Source organism: Oryctolagus cuniculus, chromosome 4 (assembly GCF_051225735.1).
Source record: "Oryctolagus cuniculus isolate XC-2025 breed Fujian yellow rabbit chromosome 4, ASM5122573v1, whole genome shotgun sequence".
Lineage (NCBI taxonomy): Eukaryota > Metazoa > Chordata > Mammalia > Lagomorpha > Leporidae > Oryctolagus > Oryctolagus cuniculus.
Window position 1 is genome coordinate 149988576 of NC_142870.1, and position 17130 is coordinate 150005705.

General features: G+C 39.6%; 1 protein-coding gene across 4 annotated transcripts in view; it reads right to left on the minus strand.

Annotated features, from left to right (window-relative positions):
• ATP2C1 (ATPase secretory pathway Ca2+ transporting 1) overlaps positions 1–17130 on the minus strand; it is a 136900-nt gene that overhangs the window by 65370 nt on the left and 54400 nt on the right. For all 4 annotated transcript variants that reach the window (XM_089332253.1, XM_008266005.4, XM_017346719.3 and 1 more), the window contains 4 exons: positions 7826–7936; positions 6412–6528; positions 3838–3927; positions 1485–1520 (listed from right to left, as the gene is read on the minus strand). In XM_089332253.1, coding sequence (XP_089188379.1) covers positions 1485–1520; positions 3838–3927; positions 6412–6528; positions 7826–7936 — 354 coding nt within the window. The remainder of the gene's footprint in view (positions 1–1484; positions 1521–3837; positions 3928–6411; positions 6529–7825; positions 7937–17130) is intronic.

The following is a 17130-nucleotide window of genomic DNA, read 5'->3' on the forward strand; positions in this document are numbered from 1 at the left end:
GCTGCCTGTGATACCAGCCAGTGCTTGGTCCCTGTCACCCACATGGGAACCCTAGAAGAAGCTCCTGGCTCCAGGCTTCAGTCTGGCCCAGCCCTGGCTGTTGTGGCCGTTTAGGGCGTGAGCCAACAGATGAAAGATCTCTGTCTCTTCCCTTCTCTTTCTGACTATGCCTTTCAAATAAATAAATACATAAATCTTTAAAAACAAATGCAAGAGGGATTCAGGTACTAGGTGAGTCAGATCACCCACTTCAAGGAATGAACTTGGCTGCCTGGAACAATGCCCAGCCTGCAATGACCTATGCTTTACTAAAAGCTCCATGTGCCCAAGAGCAACATTTGAATGTTCTAACAAAACTTCCCCAAGACAGGAACCCTAAAGGTCAACTAATGGAGTAAACAAACTTGCCACAAATAATCTGGTTCCAACAGGCTTTGCATATTGAGTTATTATAAAAATTAATAAGTTACTATATTAGAGATTACCATAAAGAGAATGGGATTGTGACAAGAAATATACAGGAAATAAATTGTAGACGTGAGAATAACCACAATCATTCAAAATTTAGTGTTAAAATTCAAAACACCCTGAATTTCAAGATCACAGAAAGAGTACTGCATTCTTCCCTAGTGTGATTCTTATTTATGAGATCAGCTGATGTTCCCAAGCATTGTTCTAAAATCTGCAGACAGTTCAGATATCGCTCACATTTTTACTTACGACTACACTTGTTAACAGAAATCCTGACATTATTTCTACATTATTCATGGTGAATTTTTAAAGAGGTTTCTTCTCACTCTTGAATCTACTCTTTCAGTGGCTATGCTGACATGGAAGTTTGCTCCAAATCAGAACAGTCCTTCTATGAAGGAATGAGGAATTTTTTTTTTTTTTTAAGAAAGGGAGGTACTCAGCAGTGATTAGAGCATTCTAATATAAAAAAAATTTTTTTTCAAATGAAACAAGGTTAGTAAATAAATTTCATAAACAAAGCTCACCATTCAGCAAAGGGACTCAGTCACAGAAATGTATGGAATCAGCTTCAAATGGTATTTCATAAACTGACCTTTTCAATTCTACACTCTTTTTGTTTCATCTAGACTTAGATCTAATAAGCATTAAGACATAACTGTGTTACAAAACTACAAATTCTGGCCCAGATACTTTCCTAAATGGAAGAATGTCTTGATTGGTGGGTTTTGCTCCTATCACTGTGCTTTTTGTTTCCATCTGTTGCAATCCCTCTACATACTTTCAAATAAAAACCTAAATTTTCTGCATCTCACTAGCTAATCAAAGCAGTCTCTTAGTCCCACAAACTTCCTTAGAGTTGTCTGTATCTGAAATTATTTCAAAACAAATAATAAATTGTTCTGATGGGCATGACCACTTCCCAATAACTACAGATTTTACCATAAGCCACGTTAATTTTTTCAAGTAATAAACTAATATATACTTTTATATTGGCAAAATAGACTACTTACCTGAACAAAGGCAACTGTAACGACAATAAGTATTGCCTAAATAAAACAAGGAAATAAGCTTTTAAGCAGGCATTAACTTGAAAAACAACTGTTAACCATCTTTTACTTTTCTGATGGTCTGGAATCCTATGTTAACAGTTTCAAACACTGAGAAAAGCCTAAGAACCCACAACTTTCCCCGTGAGGCTTGCAGGGTAAGACACTGGGCGTGGACAGAACCTGCCATCTCCTGGACAGCTTCCCAGGCTTTCTCATCTCAGTATTCCTTCGTCCTCCCACAAGCAGGGGCCCGGCTTTCGCTTATGTGGACTATATCTACTAGTATTTACCATGGTAGGCACTTTCACAACGAGTTCTGATTTCTACTTACTCATCTAAAACTTTCCACAAAAGACCATTACATGCTGACATAAATTAACTTTTTTCTGAAAAATGTTTCCAAGAAAGAAACTGTGAGAAAAGTGATGGTGATTTTAATTTTCCTATTTTTCATGTCTGACTTAATAGAAAGCTGGTATTCAACCTACTATAATATGTTGTTCAGGCTGAAGCCTCACAGAGAAAACAGGCGGAAAATGGAGGACTACTTTAATGACTTCTTCAGGTGACTGTGGGTATCTGAACTATCACACTAATACTAGATAAGTTTTAGTTACTTAGAATTTAAGACTGTATCAAGGCCGGCGCCACGGCTCACTAGGCTAATCCTCCGCCTTGCAGCGCCAGATTCTGTCCCGGTTGCCCCTCTTCCAGGCCAGCTCTCTGCTATGGCCAGGGAGTGCAGTGGAGGATGGCCCAAGTGCTTGGGCCCTGCACCTCATGGGAGACCAGGATAAGTACCTGGCTCCTGCCATCGGATCAGCGCGGTGCGCCAGCCACGGTGGCCATTGGAGGGTGAACCAACGGCCAAAGGAAGACCTTTCTCTCTGTCTCTCTCTCACTCACTGTCCACTCTGCCTGTCAAAAAAAAAAAAAAAAAAAAAAAAAAGGACTGTATCAATTAGCTTTTCATAATCTATCACATTAAAATCCATTTATCTACCTTTCATTGTGACAGGCTTTTACAAAACACTATAGATTTGGTAACATCATGTATTGGTCATTTGGAAAATATTGGTTCTTTTGGTTATTCAAATCATCCACATGTTGACACATTTTTAACAGTTTAAAAAGAAAAAAACCACACTTACTGAACTCACTACTGATCTCAACAGAATAAAACCTTAACTACTGAGAAGCTATCCAGAGCTCATAATAGATAGTACATAAAAATTTTCAGAACTCTAATTACTGCTTTAAAGCCTGAATGTTATCATTAGCAACAAACTCAGTCAGTTGTTTTCTTTGATCTGATAGGCTAGTTCAACTTAAAAAGAAAAAAAAAGTTTTAGCTAACAAAATGTTGATAATCATAGTCTACCAGTCATTCTTTCAAGTAATAGGCTAGTTCACCTCACAACCACCTTTCCTTGAGAAAACAACTCTAACTTCAATTTACATAAGTGCTTTACAAATAATTCCCATCTTGTTACACAGATTTAGAAGGTATGCATGCACTCAAGGGTCAAGATGTAATAATACTTATTTTTGCTGCTTTTCCCAGAACATTCTTAAGAGAAACTATGAAAGAAGACAATGATGACTACTACAGTTTGGTGCCTTCCTTTGATTTGTGGTAAGGCTGTTAATGGTTCTGTCCCACCACTGCTTTTGTGTCAGTGATGCGAAAGTCTACAATAAAAAGAACAGTATACCCCAGTATTATTCAAACAGCTGTGATCTGACGCACCACTGAATGCATCTCAGGGACCCCTTTGAGTCTACAGGCAACAGTGTAAGATGCGCAGCCCCACATCAATATCCACTGTGTTCTTAAGCAGTATACCCTTGCTTTAATGAATGTTTGTACTAGCTACAAATTTTTTACTATAAACAAACGAAACAGGAAGCAAGAAAAAAATTCAATTAAAGCTAGAATCACCTAGCTGGAAAGAATAAAAACCATAAACAATAAATATAGAGTGTACTATCACAGAATATTCTTAAGTTCACATATGTCAGGCTTCAGTTTATGTTCATCAAAACATTGTCAATTGGAAGTAAAATAAATTTAGAACCTAAATTTAAAAAATTATTTTAAGATATTTCATATCTGTGAAATCATCAGATTGCCAAATAATGTTCACGGCTGCCAATCACAGACCCTCGATCACTATTTGAGATTATTACAGCTGAAAAGTAGAATTTGATATTAACAAAAAAACCTCTGAAGGCATTTCTCAATTTCTTTTCCAAAATAAAAACAAATCCCAATTTATACAATTTACCAACAGATTAAACTAGTTTTTCTTACCACAGTGATACTGACGGCATCATCAAACTGATGCATTAAAACACTGATGACTGCAGAAGCCAGAAGCAGCATAATAAGGGGATTTTTAAACTGAAAGTAAAAACAAACAGCAATTCAACACTGTTATGCACAAATGACCACTCTCTTCTATCAGCAAAAGCTTTTTTAAAAAGCCATATGAGCATTATTAAAAATGACAAGTCTACATTTGGTTTACTTCATACATCCCCTCAAATTATGAATAAAATATCTCTACTAAACTATATCAAATGCTTTGTAACAGCTCCACAATATGTGATAATGGTTCATCGCCAACAAACCACTAATGTGACCAAGTTACAATACCTGTACTTGAACCCAGCTCTGGCCACCCTGTGTACCACTTTAATCTTTTTGAGTCCCAGCTTCTTCTTCTGATAAAATAGCACGTTACTGACAAGGAAATTGTGGTGAGGATTAACTAAGAATGTGTATCAGGAGCTGGTGTTGTGGCACCAACATCAGGTATCTGAGTGCCAGATCGAGTCCTAGCTGCTCTGCTTCCAATCCAGCTCCCTGCTAATCAATCAACAGCCAAGGCCTCAGGCCCCTGCTACTCCTGCGGGAGAAAGATCCAGAGTTCCAGGTTCCTGCCTCCGGCCTGACCCCACCCTGGCAGTTGGGTTATTTACAGATGGAAAATTTCTCTCTGTTTTTATCTCCCTGTCACTCTGTCTTTCAAAACAATAAATCTTAAAAGAAAAAAAAAAAGAATTATTTTAAGGTACTGTATAAATAACAGAATCCTTTTCACTTTTCACCTATTAGCTGCTAACATCACTGAGATTAGACCCCTGGTCTTTATTTCCCCTTAAAAAATGCTGCGCCACTGTATTAAGCACATCACTTACTATATGGCAGGCACCAGACAGATGTTTGCAGAGCAACAAATTCAGTATTCTCTATAAAGGAGTGAAGAGTCACTCAGGACTTTATAATTTCATTTATAATTTATAATTATAATTTCATATATAATTCATAATTTCATTTCAAAATTTTTTTTTAATTTTTGACAGGCAGAGTGGACAGTGAGAGAGATACAGAGAGGAAGTCTCTGTCTCAACAACATAAAAGTTGTTGACAATGTTTGCACAGAACAAAAGATGATACTGGTTCACCCTCCAATGGCCACTGTGGCTGGTGCACTGCGCTGATCCGAATCCGGGAACCAGGTGCTTCTCCTGGTCTCCCATGCGGGTGCAGGGCCCAAGCACTTGGGCCATCCTCCACTGCACTCCCGGGCCACAGCAGAGAGCTGGACTGGAAGAGGGGCAACCGGGACAGAATCCGGCACCCCGACCGGGACTAGAACCCGGTGTGCCGGCGCCGCAAGGTGGAGGATTAGCCTATTGAGCCGCGGCGCCGGCCTAGGGCTTTATAATTAACAAGTGATATTTACTATTAATTGTTGTTTATGCTTAGATATATTACAGGCGCTGTTTAATTCTTACAGAAATCCCAAGAAGCAATGCTTTAGCTTTGATAATAGGATAAAGAGAGCAAAACATGAAATCACTCTGCCTAGTGATATGTTAAATCACTGTAGTTTATAAATCCCTTATAAACTATGATTAATGGTTGCTGAAGTTTTCAGTAGAAATGTTGTAAATGTGAGGACACAAGTTTGCATATTAAAAAATATTACAGGGGTGGGTATTTGGTATAGCAGAGAAAATACCACATGGGATGCCCACATCCCATGATCAGAGTGCCTGGGTTCCAGCCTACTTCACTTCTAATTCTAGCTTACTGCTACTGTACACCACTCAAGAGGATGTGTCCCTGCCACCCACACAGATGACCTGAACTGAGTCCTGGGTTTCCAGGCATTTGGAGAGTGAAAGAGCAGGTAGGAAGTCTGTCTTTCAAACTTAAAAAAAAAAAGATTTCTTTTCATCGAACCTGCAGGTTAGAAGACACAGCAATTTTCTTTTCTTCACTAAAATAACTTCCTTGTTGAGCAAACCAACCCCAACAGTTGAAATTGGCCACAGAGCCTGCTGATTCTTATACTAACATAATCATTATCAAGGTAAGAAAAAAAGTCCTACAGTAGTCTTTCCTAAAAGATTAGCGCAATGATATAACAAATGACTATTACTCACTGAGAGCTCACTATCTCCTAAGGTTATCAGCACTTTATACATAGGGCTCAGAGGATAATGAAGATCATACAGGTGGTAAGAAAGGAAGTATAATTTATACAAAATTTACTCTTACTTACAAAGTCGGTCATGATTACTTAAAAAGAGTTAGCATTTCTATAATTTAAAGAGTGGAAGTTCCATATCTGCAGAGGAAACTGTCAACAGCAGCCCTTTATAAGATGTCAACATAAAAATTTTTATGTTAAAAAAATTAAGATTTCCACACGAAAAACTATAGGAACTCCAACCAAACACAAAATGGAAACCTTTTAGCAGAAACAATTTTTTAAAAAAAGTATTTCCTTTTTCCATAAATATCCTCACAGAAGTAAACAACTACAAAAATCCATGTAAATTACACAGCGGTGAAGAAAATAAAATATCTTACCTGCGAAATGTACTTCTTCCATAGTGGCTCATCTTCACTGATATCAAATTCATTCCAGCCATGAAAGGCTCGCCTATGACTAACTTCACATTTGTTTAGACCATTCTGAAGATCAGCCTATTAGATTTTCACATAAAAGTTGTTGAGAATGTTTGAACAGAACAAAAGAAGACAAACATAAAGAAGATTCTCTGTGATCATATTTATAGGTAGCTCTGTAATAGTCAAAACTAGTCTGCAGTAACAGATTAACTGAACAGCATTAACTGGAAAGAGACACAGGGGAGCTTTTGCAAGTGATAAAAATGTCCTATGCCTTAACTGTAGTAGTGGTTGCATTTATCAAAATGCAAACTGTACACTTCAGTGCACTGTATTTTATGTAAAGTATATTTCAATACAATTTTAAATATAATCAACAAAGTAGAATATAACAAAAACCTTATGTTTTCCTATGGGCAAAAATAAATAATACAAACCAGCCACAATACCAACAGAAAGCAAAATACTGGTACATTTTAATTAGTTTTCTCGGTTTCATCAATGTTTTCTGAAAGTAGTTTCTCCAAAAGAATATTCAATTGGCCAAAGTGCCCCACCTTGTTCTCTGAGCCCATTAAAACCCCAAGATCAACATTACTGCTCATCTTAGATTATATTAAGTCTGAAAACTGATGCTTATAAATTACCCAAAGTAATTAAGTGAAGATGAACTTATTTACAGGACATTTTACATTCTGTAAACACTACCTACATCCTTCAGTTACTGTCCCTCATTATTTATTATTGTAGCTATCATTAAAAATGAAATAACCTCTATCCCCAAAATAGCTTCCTTGGCCCCCCTCAAAAAAAACCTTTTGTAACAAAGTTCAAAACTTATAAACTATATAAACAGATTAAAAAAATAATAAGTGGTTTTAACCACCATTACTGAAAAAAATCCAAAAAAGATAACAATGTTTTTAATGCTTATCACTAAAATACCTGACAGAAGAAAAATGTTCTTTTCCTTCATGTTTCAACAGATGATAGTTTTTGAAACTAGGGAGATATTAAAACTAACACTGCTTATATTAATAATTAAATTGATTATTTCTGTCATCCAACTGATCCTTACACAGCACTAACAGTTCCTGGCAATATGGATGATAAAGAACTGCACTGTCCAATCAGGTAGCCTATAGCCACATGCAGCTACTCAAATGAACTAAAATGAACTGAAATTCAGTTCCTCCATCACACTAGCCACATTTTAAGCTCAGCAGGCATGTTGTCCTGTGGCTACTCTGTTTAACAGCTTAAAACAGAATATTTCTATCACTGAAGAAAACTGTTGTCAGATAGCATTGATTTAGAGTCCAAGTGACTAATGTTACACTATCTGTCCCCCACATGCCCACCAACCACTCACTTGGAGAATGCTCGCAACTTCACTGACTGGTAATTCACTTGCTTTTTTGGATGTCAATACAGGAATCATTGTCTCATTTTCACCATTAGGTATTTTTTGAAAACGTGCAACCTAGGAAATAAAACCAAAGGAGAAATATTTGAAGATACCAAACAATTGTAATGCACTCTAGAAGAATAATACAAACATTCACAACAATGTATCTTCCAGTCAAAAAAATGTTTTCAGAATAATGAGCATCTAGTACTAGTAAGACAATCTTACAACAACCACATGCTATTTTTACAGAAACTGCATCTCAAAAATTAAGCCACTAATGCCAGTTAAAACACAAAGTCTTCCCATTAAATAAAAAATATGCTATTTCTCCACTAACATAAAACAGATGTCCTGTCTAACAGATCCTGCTGATTGCATAATCATAAGCCTCTAAACTCATTACGTCTAACAGGAGGAACAAGGAACAGCTAAGGCTTTACTACTCCTGCTGGTCAATTCATTTCTTATCTATCCAGAAAGAACACTTGGACACTGTTCCTAAGCACCATGACAGTAAGTCAAACTTACAGAGCCATTCCTAAAGCACGGAAAAAGTGAGAAGCAAAAGAGACCAGACAAGCAGAGGATGTACAGGCTGGCAAAGGAGCTGCAAACAAGCAGAGTAAGTCACAGAGATGGTAGTAACTATAATCTGTACTTAATGCAATTACATAAGCAAATATCTACAAAAAAGTGCTGGCTCCAATTCTAGAAATAAACCCCCAATCCAGACTTGTGTTGGGTCCTAAACAGAGATTCCTTGTAGATAAAAAACTTAAGTGGGAGAAGGGGAGACAAATGCTTCCCACCACTGAATCGAAAGCACATCTTACTGCCAAGATAAAAGTCTAAGCTCTCGCATGCAACATTTTCAGCCCCACATAGTCATCATTTTAGGGTAAGCTATTTTCTTAACTTTTTAAGCAATACTTCTTTAAGACAACAAATAAGGTCAAAGAAGAGTAAATTAAGAGTCTATTACTATTAAAATGTGACTTATGCCTGTATGCCTAAAAATTCTTTGAGTTTAAAAAACAGTAAATAGCTGAGGGGGCAGTGCACTCTCAGTGCAAGCAAGTTACTAGAACCAAATATATGTTTTCTAGTCTCACACATTAAAAGGGCACTGCTGAATGTATAAATACTTAAAGCACACAGCTAGCCATTTAATTTCAAAGAATCAAGAACTTCTACACAGTTAACTCACAGTTATGTCACGGGAAGGCAAGGTTACCCTGGGAATTCTAGAGGTCAACCTACTCAATTCCATTAAACAAATGTGAAGAAGGCATAGATGGGCAGAAGAAAAAAGCAAAAACAAAAAACATGTGACACAGCAGATTCAAATGGAGAACTGCAGATTCACAGTAATTTACAGAACTCAAGCAGACCTAATCAACTTAAGAAGCAACTGCTAATTAAACCAAAAAAGAATGATACTCCACCTACAAGTGGTTGTGATGACTGAAAGAGAAGCTGACATACATAAAACACAAGCCAGGGAGAATCTGCATTTTTGGCACCTATCTTGAAGAAAAGGCTCATACCCTAACTCCAGAGACTGTGAATTCTGGTCTCAAAGTTGTCCAGAAGATTCCAAATGTCTCAGTGCTACCTGAGATGCACCTGTGCCTTTTCAGTGACCTTTCACTGAAAGAACAAAAAGATCAGAGGGCTCACTAGAAGAATATATGTGGCCGGCGCCGCGGCTCACTAGGCTAATCCTCCGCCTAGCGGCGCCGGCACACCGGGTTCTAGTCCCAGTCGGGGCGCCGGATTCTGTCCTGGTTGCCCCTCTTCCAGTCCAGCTCTCTGCTGTGGCCAGGGAGTGCAGTGGAGGATGGCCCAGGTGCTTGAGCCCTGCACCCCATGGGAGACCAGGAAAAGCACCTGGCTCCTGGCTCCTGCCATCGGATCAGCGCGGTGCGCCGGCCGCAGCGCGCCGGCCGCGGCAGCCATTGGAGGGTGAACCAATGGCAAAGGAAGACCTTTCTCTCTGTCTCTCTCTCTCACTGTCCACTCTGCCTGTCAAAAAATAATAATAATAATAATAATAAATAAATAAAAAAAAGAAGAATGTATGTGATCATTTCTGACTTAAGTCCTCCATCTCCACAAGGAACCAGCAAGTCTACACATTTCACCTTTGCAGGCATGAGATAAAAGGTTCCAGCTGCCAGGCACTGTACTTTACTGGTAAATGTAACAACTACATATGCAGGAAAAGTCAATTTGCTACTGATGAAGATCTTTAAGGATCAGGGTGCTAACTAGGAGCTGCTAAATTGGCAAGCGTCTCAGAGTGGGCAGGCCCTAACAGCTTAGGATCAGTTCAGCCCAACCAATAAAGAAATGTTGGCATGGGAAGGTAAAGGCACTGAAGACATATTCCTGTGAAATACTGCATTATCCATGGAGTGGGTTTAACTCCACCCCACAAAGTAGAGTCCCAACTCATATTACCTGTCTAGGATCACAAAGATAGCAGAATATTCTGACATGTCCACAGGTGCATCCTGTAATATGCCAGTTGCTAGATATGCCATCAACTGTATCTGCCAAAATCACCCACACAAAAATTTGATCTTATCATCTAATGGGCCAGACTATGGTCACTTTCAAACTTTGGGGGATTCCACAATCGGCTAGGGGTGGAGTGCTTATTAAGAATACAGCTGCAGCCGGTGCCGTGGCTCAATAGGCTAATCCTCTGCCTGAGGCGCTGGCACACTGGGTTCTAGTCCTGGTAGGAGTGCCGGATTGTGTTCCGGTTGCTCCTCTTCCAGTCCAGCTCTCTGCTGTGGCCCAGTAGTGCAGTGGAGGATGGCCCAAGTGCTTGAGCCCTGCACCCACATGGGAGACCAGGAGAAGCACCTGGCTCCTGGCTTCGGATCAGCGCGGTGCGCCAGCCGCAGCAGCCATTGTGGGGTGAACCAACGGAAAAGGAAGACCTTTTTCTCTGTCTACTCTGCCTGTCAAAAAAAAAAAGGATACAGCTGCTAGTGGATATTTCCAAAAAACGTTAAAGCAGAATCAGATTAAGCCTGCAGACCAGTGGTAACTAGTGTGGAACAATGGTTCTCAATACTGGGTGTTAATTAAAAATCATCTGCAGACACTTAAAAAATTCCTATGGTTGGAAATCCAGACCAATAAATCAGAATCCACAGGAATACTGAGTCCCAAGAAAGGGTGGATATCATACTGGTTTTTCATTTTTTAATCTCCCGAAGTGATAATGTTCAGCCAATGCACTAGACCCAACCATCAATGTAAAGGAAATGAGAAGGACACTTAAATTACTTCAAAAGAAGGCATTCAAGACAATCCAGACTATGGGACATTCTACAGGACAATCCATCTAACCCTGCCACAAATACACTACACAGGAAAGAAGTAGTATTTAAGGGATCTGTCAACCAATTTTAATGGGTGAACTTTATCTGAATCCTGATTTAAACAAACTTTTTTTAAAAAAATCAGTTCAGGGGGCGGGTGGTGAGGCACAATAGTCAGGCTGTCACTTGAGACATCTGTAGCCCATATCAGAGAGCCAGTTCAGGTTCCAGCTCCTCCACTTTGCATCCAGCTTCCTGCGCATGTATCTGGGAAGCAACAGATGAAAACAGCCTGAGAACTTGGGTTCTGGTCACCTACATGAGTCTCTGAAGGAATTCAGCCTCCTGGCTTTGACTGCCCCAGCCCTGGCTGTTTCAAGTGTTTGGGTCATGAACCAACAGATACAAGATATTCTCTCTCTCTCCCCGCCCCGCCCCCATCACTTTGTTTATTCAAAAATTAAGTATTTTGTAAAAAAAAATTTCAATCCAGGATCTCCATAGTATTTCATTATTTTGTCTCTTACCTCCTTAAACCTGAAATAAGTCTTCAGTCTTTTGTAACCTTCATGCATTTTTGAAGAAAACAAGCAGGTTATTTTGTATAATATCCCAATTTTACAAACTATAATTTGGGCTTAAGATCAAGTGATGCATTTTGAAAATATCCTCACAGAAGTAATGTATCCTTCTCAATATATCTTTATCAAAAGATATATGACACTTGTTATGGACTAAACTGTTCCTTCCCACCATACCCCTCCCAAAAAATGACATATATGTCAAAGCCCTAACTAGCACTGTGACTATACTTGGAGATACAAGCCTTTAAAGAAGTAATTAAGTAAGGTCACTGAGGTGGGTCCCCATACCAGAGACAGGGAGGACACGGAAGTGTACCTGCACACAAAGGAAAGGCACAGGAAGGCATAAGGAGAAGGTGGTCTTCCAGTCCAAAGGAGCCTCACCAGATACCTTGCTAACACTTTTGATTTTGAACTCCCAGTCTTCACACCCAAGAGAAAATAAATTTTAGGTCAAGCCTCCTAATCTGTATTAGGTTATGTGTTATGGCAGCCCAAGCAGACTAATACAACACTGTTTATTTCATTAATAATGACATTAATTTTGATAACTTGTCTAAAGTATTATCCATCATATTTTCCCATTTCAAGTCACTATGTTTCACTCTGTAAGTAACAAATGTCTTATAGGGAGATATTCTGAAGCTATGCAAAAAGAAGTTACATTTACTGGATAACTTTTGCCCTAAGAGATTATTAATTACTATGGTGGTTTATTCTGTCTACATTTATTAAGTAGAATCCTACTGAAAAAAAGGATGTTTATTTTCTTCCCCATTCATCTGTGTCAATTTTTACATCGTGGATTTCCTATTTAATTCTGTGTTTTATAATCCATTACCATCATTTCATTGCTCAAATTGTCCCAGTTGTGGCCATGGGGAGCCTTATACAGGCTGACTCCCGTCCCTCTGACATGTTTATCAATTTTAAGCACTTCCTTACTTCCTGGTACAAGATGTTCCAAGCTTATTTTTACATTTTCCTTGCCCCAGCACTGGAATTAACCATTTTTCAGGGAGTCTCAGTTCCTTTTAATAACAAATAGCATTCAGAATTGTTACTGGCCTTCACAACAAATGGGATTAAGGACTATTTATACATACACACCCATCTATAATTGATATCTACCTGTACAAGTGCTAAAAAAAAAAACAAAAAAAAAAACAAACAAAAAAACGAGCTGGGGAGGTGGGTGGCACACCAGTGGCTCAGGCACCCACATCCCATTATCAGGGTGCCTCCTGGTTCCAGCCCTTGATACTACACCTCCTATCCAGCTTCCTGCTAAAGCACACACACCCTGAGAGGTGACAGATGGTATATACAGCTCAAGTACAAGAGTTCCTGCCACTCACATGAAGACCAGACTCAGCTCTCAGCTCCTGGATTCAGCCTGGCCCAGCCCTGGCTGTTACGGACATTGGGGAGTCCAGCAGACCAAAGATCTCTTTCAATCTGTCTGTTTCTGTCTGTCTGTCTGTCTCTCTCTCTGCCTTTCAAATACAATGAAAATATAAATTAGTTCTAGAAAAATTGTTTTTTAAAAACCCATGAGCTCATGTTGGTCAATGCCAATCTATCCTGGGGATTCATTACAGACCTTTCCCTTTCCTTATTTGTAACTCCCTTATCAAACACTTAGATATCTGACTTTCATTATGAACATTACCTACCTTCCTTACTCTATTCTAGATTACACAGAGTACTTGCAAATTCTAACCATACACACCACTGTCAAAAATTCTAACTCAGCCTGCATTGTGGTGTAGTGGGTTAAGCTGCCACATGCAATGCCAACATCCCATATTGGAACACCAGTTTAAGTTCCAGTTGCTCCACTTCCGATCCAGTTTCCTCCTAATGAGAACATCGGAAGATGGCCTAAGTACTTGGGCCCCTGCGACCTATATGGAAGATCTGCATGTTCTGGGTTCCTGGTTCTAGCCTGGCCCAGGCCCACCCATTCTGGCCATTTGGGGAGTGAACCAGCAGATCAAAGATTCTCATTCTCTCTCTCTTCCTTACTCTCTCTCTCTTTCCCCTCCTTTCCAACCACCCACCTCTTCTATCTGCTACTCTGCTTCATAAATAAATAAATAAATAAATATTTTTAAAGATCTATTAACTGGAGAACAGTATTTACATATACTTCTTTTTGCTTTTAGCCTTAGATCTGTATTTAAAACTTTTTATCAACAGCCTACCACTCAGAATTTTTCCCTTCCTTTCCTCCATCCTTACTGTGAGTACATGAAATATTAACTTAGTTCTAATAGTCAAAACTATTCAAAACAGGTAAAAACCAGAGACGTGTCATGCTCCTCCATCCTTTCAACCGCTGTCTACCAAACAGAGGCTTCTACTTTACTTTTTCAAAATTTTTATTTATTTAAGATCAGACAGAGCGCTCTCACCTGCAAGTTCATTCCCTGAACGCCTACAAGAGCTAGGGCGGGGCTGGGCCCAGGAACAATCCATGTCTCCCACAATGGGTAGCAGGAACCCAAATATTTGAGCCATGACCTGCTGCCTTCCAGGGTGCACATTCACAGCAAGTTAGAACTGGAAGCACTGCCCAGGACTTGAACCCAGGCACTCCAATTATGACATATGGGTGCCCCAAGCAATGTCCTAACTGCTAAGCCAAACGCCTGCCCCTTCCTCATTTTTCCTGCTGCCTTTTCACAAATGAGGAGGTGTGTATTTTCTTATATCCTCTCCTCTGGTTTCACATAAAATAACCTACAGAAACTTTCTTTTTAATATGTTCTAGCAATCACTCCATCACTTCAGCACTCATTATTTTTACAGCTGGATAGTACTCTACAATATGCACATGACAGTTTATACAATCATTCTGCTATATACAAGTCTGCAAAAAATGATCCATGAGTCAAGCACACATATTCTCACAATGCCATAGTTGTGTCATCAGAGAAAATTCCCAGAACTGAGAAGTCAAAGGCAAATGCACTTGGCCAAATTCTCCTCAATGAGGGTTCTATCACTTCTTTTTCACCAAAAATATGTCTCTTTCCCTATGGTCCTACCAAAAGGATGGCTTCTTACATGAATGTCAGCCAATATGATAACTGAAATACAGTATCTTAATATATTTTAATTTTCATTTCTGTAATTCTGAGTGAATTTAAAATACTTTCTTATATCTAGGGCCATTTTTATGCATTCCTTAAGAAAACATCCTTTATATATTTTAATATATAATATATATTTTAATATATATCCTTTATATTTTAATCATCGTTCTCTCGGGCTATTATAGTTTATTCTTTTTTTTTTTTTTTTTTTTTTTTGGTGACAGCCAGAGTAGACAGTGAGAGAGAGACAGAGAGAAAGGTCTTCCTTTGGCCGTTGGTTCACCCTCCAATGGCCACTATGGCTGGCGCATCGCGCTGATCCAAAGCCAGGAGCCAGGTGCTTCTCCTGGTCTCCCATGCGGGTGCAGGGCCCAAGCACTTGGGCCACCCTCCACTGCACTCCCGGGCCACAGCAGAGAGCTGGACTGGAAGAGGGGCAACCGGGACGGAATCCGGCACCCCGACCGGGACTAGAACCTGGTGTGCCGGCGCCGCAAGGCGGAGGATTAGCCTATTGAGCCACGGCGCCAGCCCTATTCTCTCAATTTCTATGAGTTCTTTATGTATGAGAAATCTAAGCCCTTGATTTGGTATTTGCAGGAGACATTTTCTCTCAGTTGTATTGGTATTTTACTTTGGCCATCAAAAATAATTTCACTTTTACCTACTAAAACTTAGGAACTGTTTTGTAAACTGTCCCTATATTTCAAATTATTCTTAAAAATTTATTTTAAGAAAAAAACTATATAATGCCTAATTCTGTTAACTATATGGTACTTAGTAATTAAGTATAAAATACTACACAAAGGAAACCTCAAATACCAAACATATTGTCAAACAAACACAGCAGTACAGAATCATTAGGGAGAAGTAAGCAGTATATCTTAGCTACTACAAGAAAACTCAGTGATGTAGAATGTGAAAAAATAACTATAGATGGGAGAAATCATTTGCAAATCATTTATCTAAAAAGGGCTTAATATTCAGAAAATATAAAGAACTCCTGAAATTCAACAACAACAAAAAAGACAACCCCATTTAAAAACAGTTCAGGTTCTGGGTTCAGTTCCTAGCTCCAGCTCCCTACTCTGGCTTCAATCCAGCGCACAGCCTGGGAGGGAGCAGGTAACTCGGTTCCTGCAACTCATTTGGAAGACCTCGGCTGCACTCCCAGCTCTGCTCCAGTGTACTCACTTGTGCTCTCTCTCAAATACATAAAAACAAGTAATAAATAAATAAATAAGCCGGCGCCGTGGCTCAATAGGCTAATCCTCCACCTTGCGGCGCCGGCACACCGGGTTCTAGACCCGGTTGGGGCGCCGGATTCTGTCCCGGTTGCCCCTCTTCCAGGCCAGCTCTCTGCTATGGCCAGGGAGTGCAGTGGAGGATGGCCCAGGTGCTTGGGCCCTGCACCCCATGGGAGACCAGGAAAAGCACCTGGATCCTGGCTCCTGCCATCGGATCAGCGCGGTGCGCCGGCTGCAGCGGCGGCCATTGGAGGGTGAACCAACGGCAAAGGAAGACCTTTCTCTCTCTGTCTCTCTCACTGTCCACTCTGCCTGTCAAAAATTAAAAAAATAAATAAATAAACTGGTCCAAGGACTTGTACAGGCATTTCTCCAAAGATGATACATGAGTGACCAATAAGCACATGAAACGATAATCAACATCATTAATTAGGGAAACGCAAATCAAAGCCACAATGCAGGGAAGCATTTGGCCTAGCAATTAAAACGCCACCTGGAAGGCGGACATCCCGTATCAGAACACCTGGGTTTGAGCTCTGGCTCCACTCCTCACTCTAGTTTCCTGCTAATCATGCCCTGCAAGGCAGCAAATAAAGGTTCAGGCAGCTTGGGAGATTCAGACTGAGTTCCCAGCTCCCAGCTTCAGTCTCATCTGCCAGTCACAACTGTTGCAGGCATCTAAGGAGTGAACCACTGGATGGGAGATCAACATCTCTCTCTCTTTCAAATAAATAAATAAACATCAAAAGCACAATGAGCTATCACCCCATATATGCTAGGATGGCCATTATCAAACAAATAAAACTAAAGTATTAGTAAGGATGGGAAGGACTTAGAACTTTTGTACACTATTGGTGGAATATAAAATGGCATAGCCGCTATGGAAAAGTTTGGCAGTCCCCACTAAAGTTAAATATAGAATAATTATATGATCATCAATTCTATTTCTAGTACTTATCCAATATAGACAGTCCTCTAACCACAGGTTTGGCATCT